The sequence below is a fragment of the Macrotis lagotis genome, chromosome 4 (genome assembly GCF_037893015.1).
Source record: "Macrotis lagotis isolate mMagLag1 chromosome 4, bilby.v1.9.chrom.fasta, whole genome shotgun sequence".
Lineage (NCBI taxonomy): Eukaryota > Metazoa > Chordata > Mammalia > Peramelemorphia > Peramelidae > Macrotis > Macrotis lagotis.
In genome coordinates this window covers 172,142,119-172,159,900 of record NC_133661.1, presented here as the reverse complement: position 1 = coordinate 172,159,900, position 17,782 = coordinate 172,142,119, and the positions used below count along the sequence as shown (strand labels likewise).

Below are 17,782 nucleotides of genomic sequence, written 5' to 3'. Positions count from 1 at the left end.
TTGATTTTTTTTGTTGCCCTTCTAGAATGATGAATTGGGTAGGGCAGGGAGACAACATAGGGATGCAAATAATTTAGATTCCACAATGCAGAAAATAAATAAAAATATATACATATATATATATATACACATATATATATGTATGTGTGTATATATATATATATAGTTTTAGGTGAAAAAGACATTTGCCTTACAGCATAATCATTAGTCTATTTTACATGTAATTATGTCTTAGGTGATGAATTATTTTTCCTGTGACATACACATATACACATCTCCAGATTAATTTATTATTAGGATTTTATATGTCTAGAAATTTTTTTCTTTACTGCTTTGCTTACATTTTTGCTGGTAGTCTCATTTAAGTTTATTATTAGAGGAATTTTCAGACTAATGGAATTAGCATTTTTTTTTTTAGATTCTTATATTTATTAGGATGGTTATGGCATGGTAATGTCATGGTCATGCCTTAAGAGGAAAATAGTATCCAAAAAACCCTTAAGTTCCTTCCAGCCATCTGATTTTTACTACTATTTTTTATCTTATTTTATTAAATCTCCCCCCCCCCCAGTCATTATGAAAAATTAGTAATGGGCTGAAGTTATATAATTTAAAAAAAAATACCATTTTGTTTTTTCTGTTATTTCACTAAGTTTATAGAGTTCTCTTTCTAGCTCTGCCATTACCTGTGTAACTTGGGCAAGTAACTTGACTTTTTGGAGTCCCAATTTCCCTTTCTCTAGAATTTTGAAATTAATATATTTCTGAAAGTCCTTTCTGACTATGTCTTACTTAGTCCCATTTGTGATGAACAGCATACAAATTAGTAAAATTATTGATTTGAATTTGATATACATTCTTTATCTAGTAGTTTTTTATGGGTTGAGAACAGAGAGGAACAGTTAAGGAGAGCCTATCTGGAAGATGGCTAGTAAATATCACCAAAAAAATACAGATCTACAAGCCTCTAGTCAAAATGCATTCATTTGCACATATTAACTCATATACTAGTAATAAAGACAAAACACATTTCCTAACTAGATTGTAAATTCCTAGAGGGGAAAAAAGAAAAATCCTGATTTTTTTTTTTGTAACTTTTAGATGACCCAAAAAAAGGAAATTAAAAATATAGTGTGTATTCAAATATTTAATGATGATGATCTAATTATAGACTGTGTTATTCATTTATTTCAGATACCATGAATGTCAGTTTTCTGACCACGACTGGCCCATTCACAATAATTTTGATATTGAAGAAGTTCAGCGTGATCCAAGGGCTCTCTCTGATGTCACTGATGAAGAGGAAGTACAAGTAGATCCTCGAAAATACTTGGATGGAGACCGTGAAAAGTATCTGAAGGATCCTGCCTTTGATACCCATTTCTCTACTGAGCCTTGTTGGCAGTATCCAGATCATCATGAAAATAAGTATTGTGATCTGGAATGTAGCCACACTTGTAACTACAAAATGAGGTCATCATCATACCTAGATAACTTAGTTTGGAGAGAGAGTGAAGTTAACCATTACTATGAACCCAAACTTATTATAGATCTTTCTAATTGGAAAGAACAAAGCAAAGAAAAATCTGATAAGAAAGGCAAGTCAAAATGTGAAAGGAATGGATTGGTTAAAGCTCAAATAGCTCTTGAGGAAGCATCACAGCAACTGGTTGAAAAAGAAAGGGAGAAGAATCAAGGATTTGACTTTGATTCCTTTATTGCAGGAACTATTCAACTTAGTTCACAACATGAGTCTACTGATGTTGTTGATAAATTAAATGACTTGAATAGCTCAGTGTCCCAATTAGAATTGAAAAGTTTGATATCAAAGTCAGTTAGTCGGGAAAAACAGGAAAAAGGAATGGCAAATTTGGCTCAGTTAGAAGCTTTGTACCAATCTTCTTGGGATAGCCAGTTTGTTAGTGGTGGGGAGGAATGTTTTCTCATAGATCAGTTTTGTTGTGAAGTAAGAAAGGATGAACAAATAGAGAAGGAAAACACTTATACCAGTTACTTGGACAAGTTCTTTAGCAGGAAGGAAGATACTGAAATGCTAGAAACTGAGCCAGTAGAGGATGGCAAGTTTGGGGAAAGAGAAAGTGAGGAGGGTTTTCTTAATCATAGTGGGGAGTTCCTCTTTAACAAGCAGCTTGAGTCTATAGGCATCCCACAGTTTCATAGTCCAGTTGGTTCACCACTTAAATCAATACAGGCCACATTAACACCTTCTGCTATGAAATCTTCCCCCCAAATTCCCCATAAAACTTACAGCAGCATTCTGAAACATCTGAACTAAAAACACTCAGCAGACAGTTCTTTTTGTATTCATGAAATGTGTTTTGTCTTTTTTATTACTAGTATAAGTCATTTTTTACTTGAATCAGACGGTGTCATTTTAGTATGAATTTCATTAGTTCTTGGTTTTTAAAATCCAGAATTACTTTCTATACATGAAATAGTTTTCATTTTAAACTGGCATGTCGTTTGCACACAAAATTAAAGAGAATAGAGCAAAATAATGCAATGCAGGAGGAGACAAAAGAAATGCACTAAGCCAAGTAAAAACATTCTCTCAGTAAAACGGTTATCTGTTTTACAGGAAAAAAAAATCTTGCCTTGAAATTTACACAGTGAGACTGTACATAATTGCATGAAAATATCTATTTTTTTCCTAAAACATTTTTCATTCATGAGTATTTTCAAGTTTTTCATACTGTACACATTTCTTAAAACACATGATACCAGCAGCAACTGAAAATGAATGCCGAATTTGGTACACATGTGTTATCTACCTCAAGGTAACAGAAGTATGTGGCAAAACATGTACCACCCATAGTGCTTCACAATATGCACTTCTATTTAGCCAGCGTTATTATAGTAACTTCTTAATAAGAATCATTCACTGTTTATAAGTGTTCTGGTATGCATTCTTTATAGTGAAGTGTTAATATACCACATCTTATTTATTTTAGCAAATCAGTATATTTTCTGTATTTAATTATAGAAAGTTAACTTAGTTTTTTGAAATTTATTTGCAAATAAAGTTTTTCCATTTGGCACTATGGTTTGTTGCCTACCTAGCTGAATATTATAATGTCAGCTTGTTCTGAGGCTGTCCACGTACTTAATTTACTTAAGTGTTCATTTTAAGTAAAGCGCTCACTGTGTATAGGAATTTGTATTTTGGAGGTGCTTGATCTATCTACAAAGAAAAATTAGGAATTACTTTATTATAAAATGCTCCTAGAAGTCTTAATTGTGTTTATTTTTTAAAAAATTGTAATGTTACACTTGTGTGCATGGACGTAATTAAGGTACATCATTATTGTAGGTTAAAAGTTGTATATGGTAAGACATATTTTGTTTTTACTGTACGTTTTTACTGAATGATCTATTCCCCATCCCAAAGCAAGCATGAATAAAATTAGGTTAAATGTAGCATGTGGCATCTCAGTCTCTTGAAAATTCATTTCACCTATTTTATTTTATTGAATACTGTCTGTATCTTTCTTTGGTTAACCTGTTTAAAGAAAAGGATGAATAAAACATGGCCATCAAAAAATGGTTCTTGTTTCACTACTTAAGTAATTGACTCCTGCAGTGAAATGTACAGCATGATCTGCTCCCAACTGAAGAGGGCCAAAATTTTGATTTTAAATTCTTTTTTTTTTTTTGATAAAGCAATCAGGATTAAGTGACCTTAGAGTCACACAGCTAATAAAAATGTCTGAAATGGTTTTTGAACTCAGGTATTCCTGATTCCAGGTCTAGTGCTATATCTACTGTGCCACCAAACTGCCCAGATTTTAAATGCTTTTCATCTAAAAGATTTAAAGGAAAAATGTTCTTACCTCAAGGAGAAGTCTCATGTTGACTTAAGTAAATTTGCCTTGTCACTTAAAAAAATAACATTTTAGGACATTGAAATTTGAAGTTTAAATCAGATCAAATGTGCATATTACATAAAACATATAAAACTGTAGGTTGTACTTTCTCCATAACTGACAGTAGAGTTGCTGGACCTGAAAAATTTATACCTTTGCAACCCAAACCTAGTGATGAACCTTGATAAATTTGTCTGGGCTGGTCCTTTAGCCAGTGATTGTTTAAGTCTATCACTGGACCCACACTTTTAAATCTTATTGACAAATTGAACACAATGAAGGTAAAAAGCATTGGATTTGGCATTAAGGACCTGAATTTAAATCTCGGTTCTATTCCTTACTCTCTTGTAAAATATTAAGTGAGTCTTTATCTGGGCCTTGGTCTCACTTGTACAATGAAGGGAACAAAGGGTCAATCTTTCCAGTTCTATCTTATGATCCCATTTGCTTCCAAATTTCTTAGCATCAGTGATACACATCATTCTTATTTCCCACATTTATTCACCAAGGCCTCTATTATTTCTTACTCCTTTCCCTCTATGCTACCTCACTCTGTGATTTTATCAGTTCTCTTGGATTTAGTTATTTCTAAGATGATGATTCTCAGATTTCCTTATTCAACCCGAACCTCATATAATCTACAACTGCCTTTTAGACACCTCAAATTGGTTTTCCTATAGATATCTTAAACTCAACATGGTGAAAACCTTCCAAACTTCCCTATTATTGTGAAACATCACCATCCCAGGTTTCCAACCCAAGTGTTACCTTCAGCTCCTCACTCTCATCTCCCATGTCCAGTTTTCTCTTCTGATACTGCTAACACTAGACCCTCATCACCTCAAAATAGATCTATTAGAGTAACCTGGTTGATTTTCTGCCTCAAGTCTCTTTCCCCATTTCAATCCATCTTCAATTTAGCTGTCAAATTAATCTTCCTTAAGCACAAGTTTGACCCACCCCTCCAATAAATTCCAGTCTTACCTTTCACCTCTAAGATCAATTGCTTTAAGTGTTTTTCTGCCTATTTATTTGTTCTTAAGACTTGGTGGATTTTTTTTTGGCAGCTCCTTCATTCAGCTTTCTTGCTTCCCACTCTATTCATAAATGTTATCTTACTAAAAAAGATTCCCTCATTTCTTCACTACTTAGTCCTCTATTATCACCCACTCTGTCCCAGCCAGGAGACTTACACTAGCTTGACTACAGTATCTCCCTAGGTAATAACTGTGTTGTCTCTGTGTGTGTATGTGTGTGTGTGTGTGTGTGTGTAAGTAAAATGATAGTTACTACATATTATGTTGGGAAGAAGAACATTTTTACATAAATCAGATGAAACATCTCCATATTAGAGATGCTTCTGGTATGAAGGATCAGAATTATTTCTGGGATGTCTTAGTAAAACCCCAGAGCAAAGCCCAGCAGCTTCTTGGGTTATTTTGTGACCTTGAGAAAGGAGACATTTAGGGAAGATATGTTACTAGATTAGCCTCCAAAGTTTTGTAATCCATTCATTGTGTTCCTGTTGCCCGAGTGGTAAGGATAAAAAGAATTGGAGAACGTGGTCAATGAAATTGGGGTCAGTTGGGCAACCAGAAAGTGATTGTTCAGTTTTTGCTTGAAGACCTTAAGTGAGAAGAAAACCATTATTTCTAAGACCTTTACCTTTCTGTATCTGTCCTCCTTTTCAGAGAGATTTCCTTCATAAAAAGAATAAAAGAAAATAAAAGTTTAGTGCAATTAACTTGATATAAGGGAAAAGTCTGATAGTATATGTAGTGTTCCGCACTTATTATTGCCCAATTTTTCAAAGAAAGCAAGGGGTAGGGGTGGCTAGGTGGCACAGTGGATCCAACACTGGCCTTGGAGTCAGGAGTACTTGAGTTCAAATCCAGCCTCAGACACTTAATAATTACCCAGCTGTGTGGCTTTGGTCAAGGCACTTAACCCCATTGCCTTGCAAAAACTAAAAAAAAAAGCAAGGGGGAGAAGCCTCATTTGGGTTCAATCTTGGTCTTTATAATTTTGAAACATTCAGTTTGCATTGTTTCATGACAGTTCTTTCCATGACAGTTCATTTATACATACACATACATTTATATTTTTCCTTGTTCATTTATTTCTCTAGTCATCAGTTTGTTTATCTAGGTTTCTCTATTTATTCATCAGAGTCAAAAACTGCCATTCTAAACACTTGTTATGGTTACTGCTTATCAGAGGTAAGGTTTTTTCCCCTCCCTAAATGACCACTTTGCTTATCCCAAAGATAGTGATTTCTTAGTTAGAAAAACTTTAAAAAATTTAGGTAATCAAAATACCTACTTGAACCTTTTGTGATCACCTCTATCCCTTCTTTACTTAAGAATGCTTCCTGGGGGCATAGATGAGAAAAATACCTTACCTAATCCTCTTATAATTTTTTAATGGTATGATTTTTAATGTTTGGGTCACAAATACAATTTTTTTTTAGGTTTTTGCAAGGCAATGGGGTTAAGTGACTTGCCCAAGGCCACACAGCTTGGTAATTAAAGTGAGGCCAGATTTGACCTCAGGTACTTCTGACTCCAGGGCCAGTGCTCTATCCACTGGGCCACCTAGCCACCCCCACAAATACATTTTGAGTTTATTACAGTTTATGATATAAGGTCTAAATCTAATCTCTGCCAAATAACATTCTCATCCTATGGAACTGGAAGTATTTCCCCAAGTAATTTGTGTTCTTAGATTTCTTGATTAGATTGGTTGAATACAATTGTTTTTTCTTTTCTTTTTTTTGGGGGGGGGGGCAAGGCAATGGGGTTAAATGACTTGCCCATGGTCACACAGCTAAGCAGGGTCCTCCTGACTCCAGGGAGGATCAGTGCTTTAGCCACTGCACCACCTAGCTGCCCCCAGGGTCCAGTTGTTTCTAATTATTTAGCTAGTCTGCTATTTGTTCTCCTTTTAAGTTTTTAAAATCAGTACCTAATAATTTTTAATAATTACTACTTTTTGTTATAATTTGAGGTCTGGAAGTACTATTTCCCCTTCATTCCTGTTTTCATGATTTCCCTTAAGGTTCTACATCTTTTGTTCCTCTTAAGGAAATTTATTATTTTATCTACTTCCATAAAGTATTCCTTTAGGAATTTGGTATTTATATTAATTTAGGTAATATCATTTTTATTACATTGAAACATTCCAGCTGTGAGTATTAAATATCGCTTCCTTCATTTATTTGATCTGAATTTCTTTAAGGAATACATTGTAATTGTTTTTATTTTAATGGGATATCCATTTATATTGTTTCCTCCTGGATTTAGATGTTGCTCTACAGAAATGCTGTTGATTTTTTAAAAATTTATGTTGTATCTTAACTTTGCTGAAAGTATTTTCTCAATCATTTTCTTTGCTGATTCTCTTAGCATATTCCAAGTAAACCAAAAAAGTGGTAAGTTTGTTTCTTCTTTGCCTATATTTATGCCTTTAATTTGTTCTCTTGATTTATTGCTATTAAATAATGAAATCAAAGAGTGGCAAAAGTGAAGGTGGGAAATAGGTCTAATTATTAGCAGATTTTTCCTTGCCTTGTGTCTGGAGTTGTCCTTACCTGTTTTACCTATTACTTGTGGGGCTATTCTCTATTGCCAAACAAAACCAATTTAATCCTCCTTCCAGTTGTCCTCCTTTCACAGCTCTCATGTTTCCCCTGCTTTTTCATTAGTTTAAACTTTTCTGGATCCTGACCACTTGTGAATGCTCTTCTGTTTACCATCTTCCTTGAAATATTTTCAGAATAGAGCACAGTACTCCAGATGTGGAATATATATTCTACTACTGTAATATTTATAGGGTACCACAGTCAACTAGGTGACATCTGTGCCTAGAGTCAGGAAGACCTGAGTTCAAATTTGACTTCAGATCCAAGCTGTGTGATCCTGGGCAAGTCACTTAACTTTTGCCTCCCTTACTGTCCAGATCTGTGAAAGAGGAATGATAATAATAGCCCCTATGTCTCAGGGTTGTTGTGAGGATCAAATGAGACAATATTTGTAAAGCATTTAATACAGTACTTGGCACAATGTAGGCATTATAGAATTGTTAGCTATCATTATTAACTATAATTTGATCAGGAGTAGATTAGAGCAGATCTACTACTCCTTTCAATTTGTAAGCTATGTTCTTAAGGCCACCTAAGTTGATCCAGGGACATATGGTGAGAAGGTGGTGGGTGAGGCAGAGGTGAGCCTCACCTTTGATTGCAAAGGGTTGAGTTCACAGTGGTAGGTGTAGGCTCATCTCTGCCTCACCAGCCACCTCCTCACCATATGTCCTACGATTTCCTTAGCTTTCTCATCTATTGTATCACACTGGTGACTCATTGAGTCTGGAGGCTACTAAAACTTCTAGATTATTTTTCAGATAAACTATTGCCTAACTATGTTTTCCCCTATATTGTACTTGCAAATTTGATTTTTTTTAAAACCCAAGAATAAAACTCAAACTCATTCTTTCTGTTGTAGCCTAATAATCTTTCTCTTTTGATCTATCATCCAAAGTATTGTTATCTGAATTTTCCAAAAAGGGTCTGAGGTTCCCATTTCTTAACAGTTGAACACTCAGGATCCTATAGTTCTAATTCTAGTTTTGCTGAGATCATCAAAGATTATAAACATGAATTAATGATCCACTATAGATAGTGGATCGATGGCAGTTATGGTCTGATGTTGAATAATGGTTTCTGAATTCCCTATTGATTCCTATTGCTAATATTCCTCTTGGATACCAGTAGCAGCCCTTGGGAATAAGGAGGGTCTAAACAAGTCAGAATGGAAACAACTCTGCTTAGCATTTGTATGCTTAGCATGCAATGCCATTGTAATTAGTTTTATAGCCATATGCTATATGACAACCACAGAGTCACTTGTTCATTCATTTGGGTCCAGCCCTTCTTTGAACCCATGGACCATTGCATGCCAATACTGCCCTATGCATAGGATTTTCTTGGTAAAGCTACTAGAATGGTTTGCTATTTTTTCAACATTGTATTAAGGCAAACAGGTGAAGTGACTTGCCTAGGATCACACAGAGTCACTTGTTCAATCATATACAGCTCTTTGTGACCTTATGGATCATCACATGCCATACTGTCCATAGGGGTGTTTTTTTTTTTGGCAAAGATACTAGAGTGGTTTGCCATTTCCTTCTCGGTGGATTAAGGTAGACTAAGTTACTTGCCAAGAGTCACGCAGCTAGTAAGTGCCCCTACTTAGATTTGAATTAAGTCTTCTTGACTCCAGGCCCAGTGCTCTCTATCCACTGAGCCACCTAGCTATGGAGCTACATATTTCTGGAAACTGCCTGTTTTACAGTCATGCTTTTCTGGACTCCCCCCCCCCCCCCCTTTGTAGCTTGTTTTCCTGCTTTCGCATAGTTAAATTTTTACTGAGTCTACCATTCTTATTTTAGTTTTATATATGGCAATTAGGTCTTAAGTGAGAATTACGACAGGATCTGGCCACTACACCTTTACCCTCGTTTGCATATTTGGTTAGCATGCTATTAAGTCACAGATAAAATGTTAAGAAGCATAGAACTAAGTATATATCCCTAAAGCACTAGACAAAAGACCCATCAGGATGATATTATACTTCAATTTCTGGTTACTCTTTGAGTTCTCTATACCTACTTCAATTCATTTTGAATTCATTTTGTCATTTAGATGCTTTCATTCTGACTCTGACTCAATTTGGGGTTTTCTTGGCAAAAGTGTTGAAGTGATTTGCCATTTCCTTGTCCAGCTCATTTTACAGATGAGGAAAATAGTAAACAGGATTAAGTGATTTGCCCAGGGTCACACAGGAAGTGAATAAGGCCAGATTTGAACTCAGTAAAGCACTGTATCCTTTTCATCTATTTTTCTTTACCAGAAAAATATGAGAAATTTTGTCAAATGCTTTGCCAAAATATAGGTAAACTGAACAGTATTCTCGTATTTACCAGTTAGTTTAGCTAACTACACAAAAAAGGGAAATGGAATTGGTTCATCATTATCTGTTAATGAAACTGTGCTGTTTCTCTGGTATCCCTGCTAATTCTATTCCAGGCTAAAAGTAGAAATCTCAGTCCAAGCTACAGTGTTGCACATGCTGCTTCATACTGATACCCACTGCTCTTGTATCACCCGCAATAGCTCTGGTGTGGGTCTGGACATGAATTTCCGAGAGTCAGGTCGGGTAGACAAACATCCAAACACGAAAGGTTGGGAAGTGAAAATCTACCAACTTTATTTTTGGAAACTCAGACTTTTTAATAGCAAAAACTTATCTCAGGAATGACTGGTTAAAGGAGACCTAGTTTTACAAGTTCCTGGGTAAATTTACAATATTTGTTCTTAGAAATATGCATGCTTCTCTATCAAAGAAACCTTTTACAACTATCCTGGAGCCACAGATTATTCCAGGACAGGGTTCACTAGTAAGCCAATGGATCCATATAATGAGCAATAATCCACATATCTCTTTGATGGAAAAATTCACCAAGTAAATGTGAATATCACTCCCTGGGGCTGGCCCTCTAGATTTCCCCTTCTTAGGTATGCTGAAGCTTTAGGCGGTGTGTTAGGACATCTATATTTTGTCCCAGTGACAAAAGGCATTTAATACAAATGGGTATAATACACAATATCAACAATAATGCAAAGATACCAGAAAGCATGCTCACTAATAAGTTCATAAAATGAAAAGGGTGAAATCTATTAACAAAGTTAAACAAATTATCAGTATTTGAATCCATTTCCATTCTAGGTGCCAATGCAATATTATTAACAATTTTATGCAATTGATTCATATCCATGGTTATAGAATCATTATACCATATTCCATTCAAATAACCTTTATATTATCCCTGGAATAAGTGAAGTGTTATATTTTAAAGGAGTAACACAAATAGCAGAAAATCTATAAACACATTGCAATTGTTCATTACAAAGGTTTGTAATGCATTAATCAAATGATAAAGATCTGATCATCTTCTGATAATTCTAGAATATATTTAGCTTCCAATTTTTTTCTTTATTCCCTACTTGTACAGAAGTAGTCACTGAAGTGACTGCTGCAATGGCTGCCATGACACTTAATATCCCAAACACAATGCAACTAACACATATCTTCTGCCTAATTCTCTTTAATGTTTTTTCTGAGAACACATCAGCAGGAGACATATACCAGTCTTCTACCTTGGTGGGTATTATAGCAAATTTTGGTTGTCTTATCATGAAAACATCATCATCATACTCCACTTCCTTATTTATACATGCTCGAATAGTGCAATTGTAACAGTTAACATTATATCCCCCTTTTATCTCTGATAATATTGACATCTTTGAAAGATCCTATCACGAGGTCAATATCTGTGCATGCAGTCACAGATAATTTCTTTTTTGCATAAGATATTTTGTCCAATATCTTATTCCATACCTTATTCCATACCTCATCTCATCTATAGCTGCCATAGCCTTCCATATCTCTGAATTAGCTAACCCTATTTCTGGGTATATAATTGGTTTAATATAGCCTGGAGTACTCCATGGAACAACTCTATCAGGAGAATTCCATACTTGTAGCAAAATAGAATGATCATAAATTTTTCTATCTGGGGTATGACAGGCAACCCAGGGTGTAAAACAAATTTTTTTTTTTTAGGTTTTTGCTAGGCAAATGGGGTTACGTGGCTTGCCCAAGGCCACATAGCTAGGTAATCATTAAGTGTCTGAGATCAGATTTGAACCCAGGTACTCCTGACTCCAAGGCTGGTGCTCTATCCACTGTGCACCTAGCCACCCCTAAAAACATCCATTTTTGAAATCCCCAGCATGTAAATTTAAACAAGGAGATTCTTTAGGAATTATCTTTCTACCTTCAATACTTTCTACAAATGGAATTTCTGATATTTCTTAGGGCCTAAATGTTCCCATGTTATAAATATTTGGATGAGTTTGAATGGCTAATTTTTCTTAATTTAACGTGTGGTTCAACAATACACGTTTTACAAAAACATATAGGTGTCACAGTATTTAAACCAGAAAAATAATGCTTAAATTTTCTTCTCAGCTTCTCTTCTTTGATATCTCCAGTAGGAACTTTGTTATATCCCAAATAATCTGTATCTTCCCCAATTAATACAATTTCAGCCATACTCTCTCCCCATTGTAGAGTAGTGACCTACGGAGGGTTTTGAACATAAGTCCAATATTCAATTCCTTTTACAGTCCCCAAATTGTTCATGAGTAATGTAAGCATCATAAATTGTCCCATAAGTCCATGACATGTTCTCTCATCTTTTCAATTTCTTAAGTGTAAGTTATTCATTTTCTATATTGATTAATCTGGTCTGCACAGTCTGATGTTTCTTTCTGGTACCCAGACAGTTTCTCCATCTGTGGACAAAACAGAAGCATACCTCGACCCCAGGTTAATAATGGATCCAGTCATTTTCATTGTTGATGCCTTAGGATCCTTCCACGTGAACCTGCCCTTCTCTTTGTGTTACATATCCTTAAAAAAATCTTTTCTGCAGGTGTTAATTGTTTATCATTCAATGTTTAAAAATTCATGGTATATAAGGCAAGATTTACTCTCTTTCCTTGTTTCCCCTTTGTCCCCTATATATTCCCCCTTCTTTTGCACTTCCAGAAATCTCTTAAGATTTTTTTGTTTTCTTTCTACTAAATCTAGACCAGTGGGGTTATAGGGAATACCTGTAATATGTTTTATAGGCAGAATTGTTTAAATGCCATAGAAGTATATCCAGGGCCATTATCTGTTTTTGTGGATTTGATATCCCTGCAATAGCAAAACAATGGCATAAATGATCAATCACACCTTGTGTAGCCTCTGAACTATGTGCTGTTGCCATTGCACATAAATCAAATGTATCTAAAGTAACATGAATGAATTTCATTTTTCCAAAAGATGCATAATGAGTCACATCCATCTGCCACAATTCATTAGGAACTTGGCTTCTACAGGGGTGGCTAGGTGGTGCAGTCGATAGAGCACCAGCCCTGGAGTCAGGAGTACCTGAGTTCAAATCTGGTTTTAGACACTTATTACCTAGCCGCATGGCCTTGGGCAAGTCCACTTAACCCCATTGCCTTGTAAAAATCTGAAAAAAAAACAAAAGGAACTTGGCTTCTAGGATTCTTAGAATTTGGAGGGGGTAGGCAAATATGGAATGCATAGTTGACAGGATATTACTATATTCCTTGTATGTTCTCTGGTGATTTCCTTAATAAAGAGGCATTCTAGTGAAATTTTTTGTGACACTGTCCAGTTTGCTCTTCTACTAAGCATATAAGAAGTAGAAGGGTTAATTGAGGCCCAGGCAATTCAGTATGGGAATGTATGTGTTCAATTTAAAAAAAAAAGATTATATCTATCTCTTATAACTTCTGGTAAATCTTTAAAGAGTTGACATAATTCTTCATTAGTGCTATGTTTAATAAAAGCTGTTTCTATGTATCTGACCATATGATAACTATACTTACTATCTGTAAAAATGTTAAGGGTTTGTGGGCTGTTCGATTAATACAATCAATTGGGCATATAATTCATTCTTTTGTTTTGGTTAAAAATATTTTTTTAAATTGCATTTATGCTTGGACCTACAGGTCTAGAATAAGGTTCATCACATTTTTTAAAAATTTCAGGAAACCTAGAGTGTCATAATGTCAGATATTTTCCCTTATTACCTCTACAGAGCAATCAATCATTAACTCCAGGCTTTGACATCATTACAGTAAAGTAGTTTATCTTGATAAAACTAGATCATATAACTTCTCAACATCTTGCTCATCAGTAAATTACCTATGAGTTACATAATTTTCAGTCTCCCAATCATTTTTTTCAAAGCTCACATTTATTTAGTATTATTGGAAATAACTGCAGTTAAGCAACTTCCTCTAAGTTGACCATTTTTGCTTCTTTAAATTTAAACATTAAATTCTTAACCTACATGAAACATGTTTCCATGCTGACATCTTATTCACTTAAAGTTAGCCTTATAACTAAATATCTGTTACATATAAATTTCTTTCACATCTTTGTTTTTATAAGCTTATTTTCCTCTTGTTCAAATACACTCCTATTTTCAAAAAGAAAATAAAATTCTCTATGAATTTAGTTTTATATAATAATTTCAAAAAATCCCAGTGTAGTTATATGTATATGGATATATATATATATATATATATATATATATATAATTTCCAATGTAAAACTTTTACCAGTGCTAGGGTTACAGGATACATATATAATTTCTTCTTAAATAACAGATATTAAATAAGTTTCTTTGATCTTATATATAAATATTTCCTTTAAGAAACACTAGGTGGAAGAGCACAGCTTTTCACAATCTCTGAGCCAAAAGACTTTGAGAAATATAACCTTGTTGGCAAGGTATTTCTCAAGTTTTCTTATAACAAATAAAATTATATTAGACCAGAAAATAAAATAATAGAACCCCTTCTCCCAAAACAACATGATTCTCAGGAAAATCTCCTTTTTTGGCACCAATCATTGAGTTTTGGGAAAAAAAAAAGGAAGATCTTAATTTTGAAAAGAGAGGACTAGAAAGAAGATTGGCCAATCAGAACACAGAGAACAGCGGGCCTGAGAGCCAGCTGAGAGCTTCTCTCTGCCTGTATTTTAAAGCAAACACATATAGACACATAAATGGAGTCAGAGCATTAGAAGCAGAGAGGCCCCCCCAAATCCGGGGAAACCCCCACTCTGCTCTCACACTAGAGGGGTCCCCTTTAAACATTACACAAAGACAAAAAACAACAGGATAATACCACCAAAGGTGACAAATCTTCCAAGAAACCAGAGAAAAAATGCAGAGAACCTTCTATTTTTCACAATACATTTTTCCATTCAAAGGTTTTGATATCTAACACTTCTTGATTTTAACCATAAATAACTAACTTTTGAGAAGGCAAACAGTCATTCAAAAATCCCTCAGCCTAATTGGAATATCCCCTGTCCCTATCAGCTTAGAGTAAACCAAATAACTTCAACATCCCTAAATCTTTTCTGGGAGAGGAATCTCTCTCTCTTTTTTTAAATCCTCAATCGTCCCATTATTTTTTGTAATAATCAAATTATGTATTTTAAAATGAACCTGATTATCTTGTCTTTTTGAAATTAAACAGCATTTTTAAAATTTAACATTTTATTTTATCAAGTCTTCATGAACAATTCTCTCTTATCTACTGCTTTTTCTTTAATTCCTCTCTCTCTCAGTTAACTTCAAGATCTAGATAATCGAGCCATGAGGCAAACAAGCTGTCTGATCTCTCACACCCATTGCCACCTCCTTCTTTTTCAGGCAATTTTAGCCATGCCCTGCTCATGTGCCTGTAAACTATACCCAATATGATTATTTACTCCTGCCCATGGACCAGTGCTAGAGAGCATTTCAATGTTATTTTTTTTTTTTTTAGGTTTTTGCTAGGCAATGGGGTTAAGTGGCTTGCCCAAGGCCACACAGCTAGGTAATTATTAAGTGTCTGAGACCAGATTTGAACCCAGGTACTCCTGACTTCAGGGCCTGTGCTTTATCTACTGTGCCACCTAGCCACCCCTCAAATGTAACTCTTAACCCTGCTGCTTCATTTCTTTTAGCCTGACTAGTATAATTCTCGAAAAATTCAGTTTTCCATATTAAGTAATCTCCTGGTGTAAGTAGTTTTTGCTATTGTGGCCCAATCTTCTGGGGCTAATATTTGTCTACCTAATATTTCTATTATATTCAAAACATATGGACTGGTGTTACCATACGTGCTTGTTGCTGATTTTCTCTAAATGTTTTAAAATCTAAATTACAGTATTCTCTCAAAACAATCCCTGGAATCCTTGGATCAGGTCTCTCAAGTAGGAGAAAAGAGAACAATGACTCTCATGTCCCCTGGAATCTTCTCTCCCTTATCTATTGCTTTTTCGAGCAGCTATTTGAACAATATTAATATCCCCCTTATCTTTGGTAACATTTTCTTCTTTAGACCATAAAGGAGCAGAAGGTGGGTTATTAGAGTTAGGAGGAGATGATGCTGGCTGGGGAGCCACCACCTCCAGAAGCCCAGGAGCAGCAGCCACTGTGGCAGCCTGAGGGGGTGGGACCCAGCATCCCGGAGATTCTCTGGTACAAGTTCCTAAAGCTGGAGCCAGGAGGAGGCTTCTCCTGGGAAGGTAGGGCCCCGGAGGCAGGCATGGGTCTGGAGGTGGCCTTGGAGGTAAAATCCACCACTCTTTTATCTTCCTGCTGAATAGCTTGAACATCTACATCAACTTTTAATATCCTCTGAACATCTCCAGGTGGAGTCAGGCAGATTTTAAAAATATTCCCCAATGAAAAGACTCCTATAGGGAATGCCTCCTGACCTTCCTGTTTAAAATGGTCACCCACAGTTTCCCATTTTTCAATACTTAATACTCCTTCTGGAAACCAAGGACAACATTTTTGTACACATTCACTAAATTCTTCCAATTGTTTTATTGTTATTAACAAGGCTCTTTAATTATCTGCTTTAGCACTTTCAGATAATGTCCTCTGCCCTTAGACTGTCCCTGTCCCATTTTAATGCTCTCTGTTTTAGACCTGGTAAAAAAAAATTATTTACCTTTAATTGCCTGCTGTCCCTTATGAGAGCTCTTTTGACCCACAGGTGTCCAGACTTTATCTTTCCTTTCAAGATTGATTCCCCTCCAGGTCCGGCTGTCCGGCTGTCCATCAGTCCATCTGCCAGTCCGTCTGTCCATCCCTGTTCAGGCACTAGCTATCGCCCACAATAGCTCTGGTGTGGGTCTGAACATGAATTTCCAAGAGTCAGGTTGGGTAGAAAAACAAATACAATCACGAAAAGTTGGGAAGTGAAAATCTGCCAACTTTATTTTTGGAATCTCAGACTTTTTATAGCAAAAACTTATTTCAGGAATGAACAGTTAAAGGAGACCCAGTTTTACAAGTTCCTGGGTAAATTTACAATATTTGTTCTTAGAAATATGCATGCTTCTCTGTCAAAGAAACCTTTTACAACCATCCTGGAGCCACAGATTATCCCAGGACAGGGTTCCCTGGTGAGCCAATGGATCCATATAATGAGCAATAATCCACACATCTCTTTGATGGAAAAAGTCACCAAGTAAATGTGAATATCACTCCCAGGGGTTGGCCCTCTACACTCTTGTATTATAACTAATACAATTAATTAATATAATTAATAGTGTGTAATACACTATATTAACATGATAAAAATATTTTTATAATAACTTTGATAAATATGATAAAAAGTAAAATCAATTAATTAGAGCACTCAGTTAATTCTATTTTTTTTGTTTTTTTTGCATCACAGTTGGGTTAAATGACTTGCCCAAGATCATCACACAGCTAGGTAATTATTTAATGACTAGATTTGAACTCAGGTTCTGTCTCCAGGGCAGATGCTCTATATCACTCTATTCTACTTTTGCCAGAAGGAAGAAGTTTACAAATGAATTTTTTTTCTACATTCAGTTGCTTCCAGAGTAGTATGGTCTCTTACATTTCTACAGAACTGAGCCCCTAAACTTCTTACAGGCCCATCTTTTAAAAATATTTTTCTAGTTTTGCTATATGAGCACAAGTCACAGAATGCTAGATTTTTTTTCTTTTTTAGTTTTTTTGCAAGGCAATTGCCCAAGGCCACACAGCTAGTAATAAATGCGTGAGGTCAGATTTGAGCTCAGGTACTCCTGACTCCAGGTCTAGTGCCACCTAGCTGCTCCAGAATGCTAGAATTTCTAAACAAATTAGAAGTTACCTAATGAGCAATGGAATAAAGATAAGGGTGATTGAGAGTGAATTCTTTTTATTACTAACAT

At 35.3% G+C, this 17,782-nt stretch overlaps 1 protein-coding gene across 1 annotated transcript in view; it reads left to right on the top strand.

Annotated features, from left to right (window-relative positions):
- Nucleotides 1-3,564, top strand: part of LOC141521779 (mitogen-activated protein kinase 6) — a 44,458-nt gene extending 40,894 nt beyond the window's left edge. Inside the window, exon 6 of the mRNA XM_074234669.1 lies at nt 1,195-3,564. Coding sequence (XP_074090770.1) covers nt 1,195-2,296 — 1,102 coding nt within the window. The 3' untranslated portion in view covers nt 2,297-3,564. The remainder of the gene's footprint in view (nt 1-1,194) is intronic.
- The last annotated feature ends 14,218 nt before the right edge of the window (nt 3,565-17,782 follow it).